Source organism: Mirounga angustirostris, unplaced genomic scaffold, assembly GCF_029215605.1.
Source record: "Mirounga angustirostris isolate CCGP_5_RB_7025 unplaced genomic scaffold, mMirAng1.0.hap1 SCAF_3, whole genome shotgun sequence".
Lineage (NCBI taxonomy): Eukaryota > Metazoa > Chordata > Mammalia > Carnivora > Phocidae > Mirounga > Mirounga angustirostris.
Genome location: NW_026991711.1, coordinates 192399007 through 192414288, shown reverse-complemented (window position 1 = coordinate 192414288; position 15282 = coordinate 192399007). Strand labels below are relative to the sequence as shown.

Sequence of the window (15282 nt, the reverse complement as noted above, 5' to 3'; positions counted from 1 at the left end):
CACAACCCAGGCGCCCCTAACTCCCTGAACACCACCGTCCCAGAGCTGGGGGTGGCTTCGCGTGGAGGCTTCCCTGGCAGGCCCCCACCCCTGCCATGGTCTTCACATGGTCCAGGGCCCCCCTGGGGCGGGAGGCCACCCTCCTCCTCCCCTCCCCCAGTCCACTGCTCGCCATCCGCAGTGGGTCTGGGTGAAATGATGAAGATCCGTTATTTTAAGGTTTGCCCTTTGTTTTTATAACTCTGGATAGTCGCATAGCATGAGAACTCCGAAGTACTTGAGCATCTCATCCAGTCAGTTATATATATAAATACATTCCATCTGGCAACATTATACAATAAATACTTCAACAAATTGTGGTATAATACACTTAGGTTGAGCAAAGGAAAGATCTGTGGCTTTTTCAAGGGTGAAGGAGAACTTCTTTGAAGTATCTGCGCCCACTGGGTGCAAAGTGAAATCCAGGGAAGGGTGTGGCCCCACAGCCCTTATCAGAGTGCTTCCCGGTAGGGTGGGTTCGGGCCCTACTGAGAATCGCGCCGGGCCTGCCAAGGGCACCACGTGGCTCCCTACGTGTGGGGCGCCTGGGCCCCCCCCCAGGCCGGGAGGGAGGGAGAGAGGGAGTGGGCTCTCAGTGGAGAGGGACGCTGTAGGCTCTGGGGGTCCGGCAGACCTGGCCGCAGTCACCTGCTCCGCCTGAGGCCAGCTGGACAGTCCTGGTGACTGCGGCCACTGCCCTGTTCTCTGCAGGCTTGGACACACCCCAGTCAGACCAGCCTGGCCTCCAGGACACCTTGTGGTACCATGTCCCTGCAGCCACGCAGGGGGTCGGGGGGGGGCCTACACCTTGGAAGGAACCTGCTGCAGGTGGATGCCCGTTTCCCCTGCCAGGACTCCCCCCCCCCCCCCCCCCCAGGTCCCACCACTGTTACAGCATCACGGTGGACTCGCGATCCAGGTCTTGGGGAACCAAGACCAGCTTTCTGGGCACCATCTCCATCTGTCTTTTCTCCACCTGAGCTCAGGGCTGCATGTCTCCCCAGGGGGGAGACACATGGAAGAACCACAGAGCTGGCTGGACCCCGCAGGGCCACGGGTGGGCAGCGGGAGTTGTTGGCTCATGGGAAGCCTCTGCTTTATCTGTTCAGATGGATGGGCAGGGCCTGCTCGTCTCTGATCTGCAAAGATGTTCTAGATCTTTCGTTTGGTGGCTGGATCCCAACGGTGAGTCAGAGCCTCCTAGGGGATGGGAAGAGGGACCTGTCTAGGACAGGCTTTACAGCAGTGAGGGGACCACAGGGCGCTCTGCAAAGGCCATCTGCAGGGTGAACTTACGAGTTCTCTTGCACATGTTAGACTGTCCCCCCACAAGCCCCTTTCAGTGTCACTCTGGCGCCCGAGGCTGCTGTGTGACTCCTGTGGTCACGGCAGGAGGTCCAGGCCAAAGGCACTGGTGGGGAGATGCAGGTGGGGACCAGGAAGCCCCAGGTGGAGACGAGGGGAGGGACGGGGAGGCTGCTGTGTAGGCCCAGCACACTCTCCCTGGGAGGCCCTCTGGCCCGGTGCAGGCCGCCCCTCCTCCCCGCAGGGCATCCAGGCAGGTGACCAGCCTTTCCCCTCCGTGCTGGCGTTCCGGCAGCCCACAAAAACACTAAAAAAAATGGAAAAGGTGGGGCTGGGCCAAGGCAAAGAGGCTGAGGCCATCTGGGCAAGCTGCCCTATAGGCCAGAAGGGGAACCGGTCTGCAACCAGGAACAAAAGCAAGTCCTCCTGGGCACTGAGCCCGCTAGAAACATGGGCTGAATAACAGCCCAACAGGGCTCTTCTCTTGAAAGACGGCACCCTGAAATCCCTCCTGGTTCTGGGACTGCCCGTTTGCGTGTCCCCTCCCCGGGCTGCCGGTAGTCAGCCACCTCCGGGCTGACCTGCAGTGGCCAGTGTGGGCGGCTCCAGTGGGCCTCGTCCTGCGTGGGGCCTCCGCCACCCCAACACCGCCCAGAGAATGTTTGGACCCCACTTCCGTTCACCGGGCGAAACGAAGGGCGCGGTGTGGCCGCTCACACGCCAAGGAGGACGGCGCTGAAGTGGGAGCCGCTGTGCACCGTGAGGGCTGAGCCGCTGGCGTTGTCCAGGAAGACAGAGGTGTACTGGCCCGTCTGCAGGGAAGCCACAGTCAGCCCGGGTTCTCCTGGCCTGCATGTGCGCCCCACACAGAAGCAGACCAGCCCCCGAAGCTCTCAGGGCCAGGGCCGGGCTGGGCCGGCCTCGCCCTCAAACCCAGCGCCTCTGACCCCTCTTCCAGGGCTTCCTCCCTGGCTCGCTGCTCCCATAGCTCACGTATGTCTGGGTGAGCCTCTGCTCGGGGCCAGCAACAGGTTCAAGACCCAAAACAGGTTTCTCTGCTGCATGTGGTTCTCCAAACTGGGGTGAGGGTGGCCTCCAGCCATTTAGCAGAGCCTTCGTGGGCCCGGGACTCTGGCCTGCCTGCTCCAAGTGTGGTCCACATAGCGACAGCACCACATTCCCTGAGAACTCCCAGAGAAGCAGAACCTGGGGGCCCACCCACCTTCCGCATCTTAGAACCCCAGGTGGACCACGTGGCCCCCAGCAGTACCTGGGGCCAGACCCTTGAATGCCTTCCAGCACCCACAGCCGGCCGGACTCAGTCGGCCCCCGATTCCACATGAGCTTGAGCACATTACTTAACCCTTCTCCGCCTTAGTTCCCTTATTTAGAAACAGTGGGAACACTGTACGTCAGCTATACTTCAATAACATTTTCTTAAAAAAGCAAAAAAATAGTACTACTGACCTCAAAGCACTATGATAATTAAGCAGATAATTTACGTAAAGAGCTTAGAACAGGGCCTGGTGTAGTGCTGTTGAAGGGCCCGCTGTGATTCCATACATCTGCACTTCAGTGTTTTCTTGTTTAGTAAATCCCACCTTCGCATCGGTTTCTCAATCCCTTGCCCAAAGCCCCCCAGTGCCAGAAAGAGACTGTCAGCTAGGGTTCTGTGTAGAAGGTAGGCCTCCTGCTTCCCACAGTCTCAACAGGCCCAGGCCAGGCGTGGAGCGAACCTCCGTTCCCTCTGCCACCAGTCCCTACACGGAGCACCTGCCCTCAGTGTGGGATGATGGGCAGGTCTGACGACTGCAGACGGAGCAGCGGAGCGCCTGCTGAGAAGGACCGGCCAGCGCTTGGGGGAAGCGTGGGCCTGCGTGAACCCCCTGGTGTGGCCCGCAACCTCTCCCAGGCCCGGAGTCTGCCGGCACTGCTCCCAGAGATCCAGAGTCCCCATCAGCACCCCTCCCTCCCAGGTCACCCCCCAGTCGTGCCCAAGCCTGCCCCACGCACCTGCAGGTACAGAACGCCATTGACCGAGATGGTGAAGAGCTCACTGCTGCCCTCCAGGCCCATGACAGCCTCCAGGGAGCTGTGGCCAAAACAGAAAGAGGATCAGCCCACACCCCCAGGCTCCACCAACCTCACCCACAGATCACCCCAGCAACCAACACGGGCCCAGCTAAGTGCAGTGGTAACAGCTGTCTTGGCCAGATGTTCTGGTGGAGGTGGCGGCTGAACTGGATCCCCAAGAAGAGTCAGGACAGTGTCCACAGGGCCAAAGGGGTTCTGTGGATGCCGGGAAAGGCAAGCCGGGGCCCAGGCCAGGGGCTGAGAAGTCCTGGCTCTGCTGGAAACAGGACATGGGCTGGGCTGGGGCCGGGGGGCAGCAACTGACGCTAAAACGCGGGTTCAGGCCTCCGAACGCAGGATGAGAAGTTCTGAACTTCATTCCCTTCTACAGCTGTTGTGGGGTGCCTGGGCTCTGCTGGGGGTTCAGAGGCGCAGCCGCTGCCCTCGGGGGCCGCAGGTGCGAGGAAAGGGGGGTGCGATCACGTCAGGGAGCCCACGGCCACGAGGAGAGAGACTGGTGGTGGGCTGCAGTGGTCAGGAGAGGCCTCTCCGAGGAGGAACCAACCAGTGGTGCCTCTGGGTGACGGTCAGCCCCCTGCAGGGGTGAGAGGAGCCCGAGGCTGGGAAGCGGTGGGTTAAGAACGGGGAGCCCCCGCTGCCGGGAAGGGAAGGCCTGCTGCCAACCCCTGCTGGGACTGGGAGGCCAGGAAGAGGTGTGGGATCGCCCGGGGCCACAGTGCGGCGGCGATGCGTGATGGAGGAGGGGGTCTGTCCAAGCCAGACGCGGCGCGGGTGGGGGCCACGTGGGGGCGGGTCTGGCGCCGGCCCCCTCTCCCCCCCGCGCCCACTCACGCGTTCCGCTGGCACCGGGACTGGATGCAGATGAGCAGGCGCAGGCGGTCCCGGGGGCGCGGCGGCCCCCGCCTGGGCTGCTCGGCGAGCGCTGCGGGGCAAGGCGGGGGCGGTCACGGGCGGCGGGGGGCCACGCGCGCTGGGGCGGACCCCCTCCCGCCCCGGGCCTCACCCGCGTGCAGCGTGGCAGCGAGCGCGTAGAAGCCGGCGACGGGCGCCGTGTACTGGCCGCTGGTCAGGTTCAGGCCGGGGCCGCGGCGGAAGGCGCCCTCGGCGTCGGGCTGCGGGGCGCACGGAGGTCAGTCGGGGCCGCCCGCCGCCCGCCCCGCCCCGCCCCGCCCCGCCCGCCGGCCGGGACTCACCAGGTAGTAGCCGCCCAGCTCGTGCAGCGCGCGCCGCTCCACCGACGCGTCCCGGCGCAGGCGGCCGTGGAAGGCGGCCTCGACGCGCGGCGCCCGCGGGCCCGGGGCCAGGGGCGCCGCCAACAGCGCCAGCACGCCCGCGTCCCCCGCCGCCGCCGCCTCGTTCTCCCGGATGGCGGCCGTGCCGTCGGCGGGGCCGCGCGTGCAGGGCTCGGGCTCCGTGCGCTCGCGCTGCCGCACCGCGCCTGCCGCAGAGCTAGCCGTGGCCGCGCCGCCCGCGCCCCTGCCCCTGCTCGGAACCCGCCCACGGCAGCCGACCGACGCGCCGGCCCACGCCCGGCGACCCGCGGAGACCCCTCCGGGGCTGCAGGGCCCGCAGGCCCCGCTTCCCGAGCCCGCGCTGCTGCCGCTTCCCCTGGGGCTTTGGCCAGCAGGGAGCTCGCGGTACCCCTGCCTGCCTCACCCCGCCAGCCTCCCCACGCTTCCCCCTCACGCTGCTGTCTCCTCCGCTTCCAGTCCTCCTGTGCCCCCGAGAGCAATCGTGTAAGGGCCCTGCTCACTTCGGCAAGGAAGCTGCGCCTAAGGAGGTACTGCGCGGAGAGTCTTCCGCTTTGCGAAGCTGGTCTTTTTAAATAAACAGTACACTGAATTGAAGGGGCAAAGGCTCTCTTAGTAGTTCTCACAATAAAGTGGACTCTGGTAAACACAGTGAACATGCAGGGCCAGCTCCTGGGCCGGACCGCTCCGCTCAGCTGTCCGCCCTCCCTCTGCCGCCTCCCGCTCAGCGGCCCCAGCCTGGGCCGCACCTGCGCTGCCCACTACACGCTCCTCCCTGCCCCCCGTGGGGCTCTTGGCCGGCCGCTGACACCTGCCACGGGAAGAGGCAGGGGCACGGTGATCCAGGGGAAGAAGTTGGGGTCTCAGGCGGGGGCCCATGTCCCCTGGGGTGAGTCTCAAATCCCCATGGTTTCTTTGTGGTCAGAAGAGCACTTTGCAAGGTTAAGGACCTCTGATCCCTTCCCGATGATCCTCACTTGGCCGGGGTTGGGTACAGGTGTCCTGGCCTTGGCTGGGCTCACCTGACTCCCAGAGGGGGCATGGGTGCTGGTCCCCGAGCCCCCGCGGAACACTGAGTGCCAAGTCCACCTTCTCTGTGAAGCCTCCTTCTTACCACACTCCTGCCAACCCCCGCCCCTGAGCCCAGCACAGAGGGGCCTCCTTGAGTGCCGGCCGATGGGGGGATATCTAGCCACCTTGACTCCCCCAGGAGACCCTCCCGCGGCTGCATGCACACCGAGGGGGTGTGTGTCCCCACAGGTGCACTCCCCCTACCTTTCAGCAGCAGCTGGAACTCCTTCAGCAGTACCTCAGGAGGGACGATGGGACCAGGGGGGCCCTGGGGGCCGGGGGGCCCTGGGGGCCCTGGTAGGCCAAGCTGAAAAGGAACCTCAGCAGTGAGGCTAACTGAGCAGGGAGGCAGGGGACTGCTGGGACCCCTTTGCAAGCTCTTGCCACTAAGAGGCAGGCAAGAGGGGGTCCTGCTTTGACCTGTGGGGCGGACGTCAGCCTCTGGGCCTCAGACTCCTCTGCGGAGACAGTAAGGCTCCACTTTGAAAGACACCAGCTCTGAGTGTGAGGACTGGATTGTGCCTGAGGCCCAGGGCTGGCTGGGGTGGTGGGGCCCCTGGGGGGGGACTCCAAGCAGGCAAGGACCCCAAGTGGGGACACAGAGGGCTTCCCAGATGGAGGGAAAGAGGGAGAGAAGGACACCGCAGGTCAGCCGAGGTCAGCAGGTTCTCACTGCGCCTGGCCCTGCGCCGGGGCCTGGGGCCCTCAGGGAGCCCACCTGGGCGGGGGTGGGACCCCAACACAGGAGCAAGTCAGTCCCCCGCAAGGAAGGGCACAGGGGAGCCCCAGCTTAGCTTGGGGTGGGGCCAGGTGGTTCCAAGGGGTGGCAGTGAGGCGAGGCCATGGTGACAGCCCAGCAGGCTGCCTGCCTCAGGCCCAGAGCCCGGCACTCCAGTGTTGGGGCCGACCCGGGGCAGGGAGAGGCCAGCCCTGGGGGGGGTGGGGTTTGGCAGAGAAGCCCAAACCCAGTGTGAGCAACACAGCCCTAGCTCAGAGCTCCCCATCCCAGGGGACAGGTAGACATCAGGACCAGGTGCCAGGGTTCTGGCTAGGCTGAATGACAGTTGGAACCCCACAGCATGCAGGGTCCCCAGGCTCCCCACCTCCTGGGAGCCAGACGGTGTGTCACTCCAGCCCCACTGCAGCCCCCCAGCTCGGTCCCTGACGGCCCCCCTAGGCCAGCCCAGGCCTCCCTCACTAGGATACAGAGGGAAGAGAAAGGGGGGTGGCTGAGGGGGTTGCCTAGCTTTCTAGGGGTGCAGGAAAAATGATAGGTACAAGCCTCAAACTCAGGGTCACCTGGGCCCCCTCAGCTGGGCACTTTCTGTGCTCTCTGACCCCAGGCCAAGGGGGAGGGTCTGTCCTCGCTGGCAAGGCTCAGGGTGCGCCAGTGGGGCTGGTGAGGGGTGCAAGGGGGTGATGGTGGTGGGCTGGCAGTGCATGGAGGGCCCGCAGGCGGAGGCCCCCTGCTTGCCGTACCCGCCCCCCCCCGGAAACACACACACAGAGCTGGAGCTCTTGTGCTCACCTTCAGCTTCCTGGCCTTGCCTCTGCCTCCCCTCTTGCCGTTGACACCTTTGTCGCTCTGCCTGATGAAGAGCATCCAGGCGTCCCTGGGGTCGAAGTTTCGTGCTCCCTCGGTGGTGGGCTCCTAGAACACAGCCGGCCCCGGGTTGGTTCGCCTCCCCCAGTGGGTGCCCGCCAAACAGATGGAACTTTCCAGGACGTCACCGTGCGGCACGGGCCTTCAGCGCCCTCGGACCCCTGTCCTTGTCAACAGCGGTGCCCTCCAAGGCAGCACAGCCCCCCATCCGGGCTTCCCTCCCTCCTGACGCATGCAGGACGACCAGGCCACACCATGGCCGGGGCGCTGTGCGAGAAGACTTCGTGGGTGGAGGAAGATGGGGTGCAGAGCTCCATAGCAGGTGAGAAGTGAGAACCCTGGCGTGGCTGGGCTGCCCGGCCTCTTGTGGCCTCCCTCCGTGGGAGCTGCAGTGAACACACCACCCTGGGAGACTCACCAGGAGGATCGGACCAACAGACTCACAAGTGCCAGGGAAGAGGCGACTGTGACCCTCAGGGCCCCCTGTGCGGCCCCCACTGATGTTCAGGGACGCCCATTTCGGCCCTTGGGGTAGCCGCAGCTTGCGGTACAAGATGGTTGGAGGGCTGGTGGCCTCGCACTGCTATGTTATGACCCAAGGCCCCTGCACTGAGTCACTCGGCTTCTCCAGGACCTCCAAAACAAGGACAGTGATGATTCCAGAAACATCCATTCCCCCACATGCTGCATTCTGACCAGTCCTCACACTGAGGAAAATTCCAGGAGGAGCCTTCCAGGGAGAGGCCTTTGGCCCATTAGTCAGTGGACTTCAGGTAGTCTGGGCTCTAGGCAAGGCCTCCAGCTGGGAAGGAAATCAGCTCGAGGGCTCAGATGAGGGCATGAGCACCAGTGCAGGTGGCCGACGGAAGGACCCGGGGTTTTCGAGCCGGCCAGGACCTTCCGTCAGAGCCAGGGCCAGCGGTCTCCTGGCCGCTCTGCAGGGCCCGGGACCTCCCTTTGGGAGCCCGTGTGCTACGGGGTGGGGGGAGACAGGGCTGTCCATGTCAGAGGAGCCTGGGGTGGGACAGAGGGAGGCCTCAGAGTGCCCAGGGCCTCCCCACGGCCTGCTGGGTGCTGGGCCCTGCCACGTGCTGTCCTGCCGCTTTGCTCGCCACGGACACAGGACTGGATGCCGCTTTACGGCCTCACGCATGCCGGGAGTATTCCACACAGGCTGGATGGGCGCACCAAGCTGACCCCCCAGCTGGACTCGGACCCCAGTCTGGTTTGGGGGGAGCAGAAACAGGTGGAACCGTGTCAGCCTGCGGCCCCAGCAGACAGGCCTGTGGGTGGGTGCTGGGCAGCGGTCCTGGCCCCACCGAGGTCTCCAGCCTTGAGGGGCTCTCAGAAAGGAGGTGGGGAGCCTCTGCTACCACGTTGTCCCCCAAAGACAGTCCAAGGCCTGAACCCCTCCTGGAAGCACAGAAGGCCCCTTGCCTCCTGGGGACTATCCTGACAGCTCCCTCCTCCAGAAGGTGTGGCCAATTGTCTGGGTGGGGTTTGCCTTCCTTGGCTTCCAGGGGTGGGGAGGAGGACTTGGGAGAGGCTCCTCCCAGGGAGCCCCAGGGCTGGCTGCCACCTTCACCCTCTTTAGAGGTGTCCTTGGACTTTGTCGCTCCAAGTCCCCCGCATGCCCCTAAGCATCTTCCCTGAGGGCCCTCTCCCCTCCCTGTCTGAAAGGCCCCACCCACATTGAGGGCTCCTCCGAAGCCCCGGATCCCCACTTCCCCCACCTTGACCACTCTTCACTGCCCCCACAGGAAGGAACAGGGCAGAACGAAAAATCACCCCTTCATGGTCAGAAGTCACAGGCCCCCATGCTCCCCAGACCCAAAGGGAGGCACTTCTTTGGATTTGTTTTTCAGACAGGACTGCACCTGATAGGTTGGGGGGAGGGCGGCCAGTAATTGGCTCACACTTTTACAACAGGTTCTTCCCAATTCCAGGAGAACCAAGCAATTTACGTTTTATTCACTTCCCAACTTCCTTCTGCCTCCCCCACCCCCAGGCGTTTTACCTGGGCTGGCAGAACGTGGCGCGAACTACCCCAAAGGCCAGGTGAAGGCCGGCTGGCTGCGCAGAGGGGCAGCGTCCAGACGGCCTGCGTCTCCCCAGCCCCGCAAGCCAAGCCCCGCTCCCATCCCCACTTCAGACAGGACGACACCCGGTCAGCCCAGGCCCCTGCCCGCGACGCCGCGCCTCCCGCCGCCCTCAGCGCACCCGGACCTCAGGGAGCTGCGGACTCGGGCTGGGGAAACTGAGGCCCGCGGTGTCCGGGGCGCAGGGCGGCCCGGCGCGCGCGGGAAGGCCGCGGCTCCTTACCGGCGGGCGGGCGGGCGGCCCGGCGCGGCTCTCCCCGGGGCCCGCGGGCAGCTCGTTCCCGGGGCCCGGCTGCTGGCGGGCGCGGCTGTCCGCGGGCTCGCGGGGCTCCGGAGAGCCGAGGCCTGCGGCGGCGGCCAGCAGGCCAGCACAGACGAGCAGCAGGCGGGCGCCGGCGGGGCGGCGGGCGGGGGCCATGCGGGCGGCGGGTCCCTCCGGCCGGCGACGTCTCGGGATCGCGCTCCCGCTCCGCGCCTTATAACGCGCTTGAATCCCCCGCCTCGCCCGCCGCGCGCCACGGGCCCGCGCCCCCTGCCGGCCCCGGCGCGAACTGCAGCGTCTGTGCGCCCGGGTGTGTGCCTGGGTCTGCCTGTGGGTGTGCGTGTGCGTGTGCGTGTGCGTGTGCGCGCCTGTGTGTCTGCTTCTGTGCCTGTGTGCGTGTGCGTGTGCGTGTGTGTAGCGCGGGGAGGCGGAGAGTGCGGAGGGAGGGCACGCTGCAGCAGAGGGGGGCGTGCAGGGCGGGGCGCGGGGTGGGAAAGAGGGGCACCGAGTAGGGTGGGGCTTCGAGGACGGGACTAGGGGGCCAACAGGGGCGCAGGGAGGACTCTCCCGCGCTGGCTGGAGCCCCCAGTCCTGCTGAGCGGGTCTGCGCTCCATCTCCAGGCCCCGTGGCCCCTCCCTTTGCGCTGTCAGCTCTTCTTCTCAGGAGAGCCGGGGTGACCCTTCATCTGACCCTGGACCCTCTGCCCTCTCGACACCCTTTTCTCTCCGGGCAGCCGGGTCGCCTCCCTCCTCTGAGCCTGGGGGCAGCCCTTCTCCCATCTGTTCCGCTCTGAGGCCTGTGGGGACCACGAGGCTTATCCTGGTGGCACCCTGTGAGGTCCCGACCCCACCAACACAGGTTTAGTACATCCAAGCAGGAAGACACTCCAAGACCCTCCCCAGTGCCTCTTTCCCATGTGGGGACCCCTCTCTTCCGGGGCTGCCTTCTCCCCGTGGTTGGGGTGCCCTAACCTCAGAGTGGGCTGCCTTCCCCATCCCGGTGCACAGAAGGAATCCTGGGTCAGCCACCCTGCGCTGATGTGGTTGAACCAGGGCCCAGGCTGGGAGGACCGAGGCCTGTGGTGACCTCGCCAGGCGTGGGGGCTAGATCCCAAGGCCCAGCCCAGGGCCCTGCTGGAGGACGGGACCCAGATCCTGCAGGCCTCAACTCCAGGCTCCTCCAGCCGGCCCCCCCACGCCCTCTGGGCTGCTTTGTTCTGTTCCACGCCCACTGCCTCTCCGTCTGCAGCGGAAGGCGGGAGGGTAGCACTGAGGCGCCCACACCTGGTGGGCACACCTTGTCCTTTGTTCACAAGCAGAAGGCGCAGCTAAGGGACATGCTTCCAAGGGCCTGCCACCCCCATCAGGAGATGATTTCCACCTCTTCAGAAGAGAAGAGGCCTCACCCTGTTGTATTTCACAGACACTGGGAACTGAAAGCCAGTGGCGCCCTCCCTAGCCAGGGGGAGGGGTCATGGGAAGTCCCCAGCCAGGAGCCCCCACTCCTGCACTGTTTCAGAGGCTGGCTTCCTGTGCCCGACGGGGGAGGGGGAGAAGTGGGGGGCTGTGGGGGGCACAGGAAATATTTCATACTTTAGAAAAAGCCTGGTATTAGGTGTTCATTGTTCTGTGACCCTGCCTCTTTTCCTTTAGGAGGTGAGTATGGTGATAGAGTTGGGGTTTTTTGGGGGGAGGGTGTTTAAACAAACCAAATACCCTGCCTACCCTGAGAGTCTTTCCCCCAGGGGTCAGTGTGTCCCACATACTTATTCTGTGGGGTATCTTTCGGAGGCAAATTAAGACTGCAACAGAGAAGTTCTGTGTGTATCTTGAAAAAAAAATTTTTTTTTAATTATCAGTAGAAAGAAAAATTTGAAATTCCTATAGAAACTGCAGATCCCCAAGAAGACATTTGGTAAACACTGGCTTATGTAATATGCACTCAACAAAATACATGAACTTCTTTCATCTGCAAACATTCAACTGTTTGTCGCTAATAAGGAATCAAATTGGCTGAGGCTGTTGTAATGACTTCAGAGAATTAAGGATTTCTTGGGTGGGTTCTCGTTTCTGGTCCCCCGAGGAAAGTCTGTTAGGAAGCTGGGTGTGTAGAACTTTGTAATGACATGTTTGTGCTGGGACATGGGCCTCAGTGTTAACTATTATAATTTTGTTCAGTTTCATTTATTCAGGAAGACTTTATCTGAGTCCATAGGACGCCAAGTGTGGGGCGTGTTCTCTCTACCAATCTGCTGGTAGAGAGAGGCTCCTGGCCCCGGGAGATGCAGCTTGCGAACGGTCATTTCATGTTTCTGAAAACACACGTCCACACCCAGCCCCTCCTCCGCTTTTCACCGACCACACAGAGACCACACGGACTAGCCCCGCGAGGCGGGTGGCTTATGTAGGGACACCCAGCCGGGGTTCGGGGCCAGGGCCAGGCCTTCTTGCCCACTGGGCATGGTCCCATCTTCACAATCACACCTCTTGGCCATTATGGTCCTTCCTATTCTGGATAGTGGGAAATATGAGCTACATGATGAGCTTGAAGGTTCTTGATGAAAATGTGGCCCTGTCCTTTCCCTAAAGCAAGCCAGTACCCATAGGCGTGGGATTTCCCGTGGGGGTCTGGCTGGGAGGTCCAGGGAAACACGTGTGGCTGGCCACTCTTGAACCCAGTGAGCTCACCCACAGAGCATTCCAACCTTGGGTGGTAGGTGGAATGCCATGGGGGCAGCCCTGCATGGGGGGAGGGAAGAGGCTTCTCTTGGGGGCCACTTGCAGACCCTGACTCTGCCTCGCTGCTGATGGTGGCCAGTTTGTTCCAGAGATCCTTGGAGTTTTCTTCTAGTTTTCTTGCTTGAGAGCTGGGATCAATGCACACCTGCCTCTGGGGCCTGCTCTAGGGTGAGCTGAGGTCACGGTGGGCACTGTGCAGGGCCATGGGTGAGGCCTGCTTGCCTTCTAGGCTGCCTAAGTTGTAAAGGTCCCTGGCTTAGACCATCAGCACCATGTCATGGGGGGCTGCCTTCAGACGGATGTGAAGACAGAGGCTCCAGGCAGAGCATGATTGGAGCGCAGGATAGACCAACCCGGCAGTGGGCCTGCTCAGCAAACCTGGTTCTTGCTTGGCCATCTGGAGCAAAAGTCATATTTGGCTTTGGAGGAGGCCCTCCTTTAGGCGTTCATCTCTCTGAGACTCAGTTTGCTGGACTATAGAGTGGGCATAATGGCTGTTGCCCCTGAGCCTGTCTGGGATCCCACTCATAAGTGAGGTGTGAGCAGGCAAAGCCAAGACCCTCAGCATGGAGGCCAGGTTGCTTGGGTGCCCCACTTCTGGGTGGCTGGCCTGGATATTCTGTGCAGGAACGTGATGCATACTGCTCTCAGGGCCCGATGCCATTTGGCCCAACCTACACTGTGGAAAGGTGAAGCTCGGGCTCTGTCACCTTTGGAAATACTGGGGCCTTCTGGGAATGGAAGGATCCAATTTGGGGCATGTGATCCTTAAGATGTTCATGTGACTTCATTTCCACCTCACAGTGCGGGGCCCTAGCCCGCATGAGGCCAGCTTTGAGGACAGGAGCTGTTGCCATGTGAAAAACAGTTATTTTCTCAAACAGTGAGCAATCCTAGTGATGTCATGGGCCCTGCCAGAGGACCCAAATCAAATCCGTTCTGGTGCTAATACAGGCTCCCAACACACTGTCCCGAGGTGATGACGCAGCCTGGCTCTGGGGCTGGAGAGCACAGAGGGCCAGGGCCTTTCGGTGGGGCTCCCTCCATGTTTTGGGGTCCCATTTCAAAAATGAAATCCACCCAGAGGAGGGTGGGGCTTAGGCAAGGATCACACAGATCAAGGACCAGTAGAAACTGGGTTCTGGTGATCCCAGACAGCTTGTCCCCCTGCAGCAGCAGCCCCTGGAGTCGGAACAGGGGCAGCATCTGGGCTGAGGTCACGGATCCCAGGGTGGAAGTATGGAATGAGTGGCCACAGAAAGGAGCCCAGACGGAGCCCGAGGTGGCCTCCCCCATGCACCCTCATGCTCGGCTGAAACTTAATCCTCATTCTTGGGCCCTCATGTCACGGCCTCAGCCCTGGCTTCCCATCAGCCTGCTGTACTCAAGCTGTTCCCACTCTTCTCTTTTCCTCCAAAGAAGGACCTTTGCCGATGAAGTCATGGGAATAAAAGCTCCCTTTGCCCCTGAAAACAGTGGGAGCCTGAAGTCAACTTGTTGTGTGGCCTCTCAATATCCAGGCAGGCGACTTTTGCAGCTTACTGGAACCGTCCAAACACATGACATCATCTAATTCTCAAATCGTGTGATTATCCCCATTGCACAGATGAAGAAACTGAGTCTGAGATCTTGGGACTGGCCCAAGGTCACTCGTCCGGCCTTTGCAACTTGGGGTCAGTAGCTCATGCAGTGAAGAGTTACTCCATTCCTGCTGCATGCCAGGCACAGGGGCGAGTGCTGGGACTAAGCCATGCACATCCCGGACAAGTCTGTGGGCAACCTCAGCCCCCACAGGGGAAGGGTCCTTTCTCACTTCTACCCAGAGTGTCTCTTGGCTTATTGTCTGCTCATTGTTTCCACGTTTTCAATTAATTCACTTAAAAAAATCAGTCTAGCTTGCCTTCAGTTTTAATGTAAGAGGGTAGTTCTGTCTTGCCATCTTGAGAAGAATTATATATATTTTTAAAGATTTTATTTATTTATTTGAGAGCGAGAGAGAGAGAGAATGAGAGAGAGAACATGAGAGGGGGGAGGGTCAGAGGGAGAAGCAGACTCTCTGCTGAGCAGGGAGCCCGATGTGGGACTCGATCCCGGGACTCCAGGATCATGACCTGAGCCGAAAGCAGTTGCTTAACCAACTGAGCTACCCAGGCGCCCGGAGAAGAATTATATTCTTAAATGTGATTGTGATCTCAAAGGCCCCCAGCCCCTGCCCTGAAAAGCCCTTGGACTGACTATCAGCGTTGAGGAAACCCTGCTGGCCCCCAGGGTGCTTATTCCAAATAGGAAATGACGTCCTCCATGAAGGTTCTCTCTGAAGCCCGCTTCCCTCTTCAGTTAATCAGCGTCATACCTGGCCACCCTCCCGTGTGCCTGCTCCGGGCGCCCAGCAGAATCAGATGCACACGCAACAACAGTAGCCATACTGCGGGCTGGGGGGCCCTGGGGATCAAAGACTAATGACACAGCCCTGGAGGAGTGGACATCCTTACCTTGCACGTGGCTGTAACCACCCTTTCTTAAGTCACAGACAAATTCCTGGTTGAAACGCCTACTTTCCCCTGGGCCAACTGGTCAACCAGCCAACTGGAACCATGGTCTGAATTGACAACAGTGAACTGTCATTTGACCAGTTCGTTTATTACAGATATTCACATGGGACTGTCAACTGCTTGATTCCAGCAATCACTGTCCCTGCCTAGTACAAGGAAGATGCTCAGTAATCAAAGGGTCTTGTCTGGGGCAGGGGGGTACCAGAAAACCCATGTCCAATGGAACTGACTCGAAGCATCCAGGACCCTGGTGCACTGGGGAACTACA

General features: G+C 61.8%; 1 protein-coding gene across 1 annotated transcript; it reads right to left on the bottom strand.

Moving 5' to 3' along the window:
* Positions 1 to 224: 224 nt before the first annotated feature.
* ERFE (erythroferrone) lies at positions 225 to 9879 on the bottom strand. The gene is made up of 8 exons (XM_045867308.3): positions 9685 to 9879; positions 7288 to 7410; positions 5964 to 6066; positions 4632 to 4876; positions 4442 to 4550; positions 4270 to 4360; positions 3358 to 3436; positions 225 to 2156 (listed from the first exon to the last, which is right to left on the bottom strand). Exons 1-8 carry the CDS (start codon positions 9877 to 9879, stop codon positions 2058 to 2060), a joined length of 1044 nt encoding a protein of 347 aa, XP_045723264.1. The 3' UTR covers positions 225 to 2057.
* Between the last annotated feature and the right edge of the window lie 5403 nt (positions 9880 to 15282).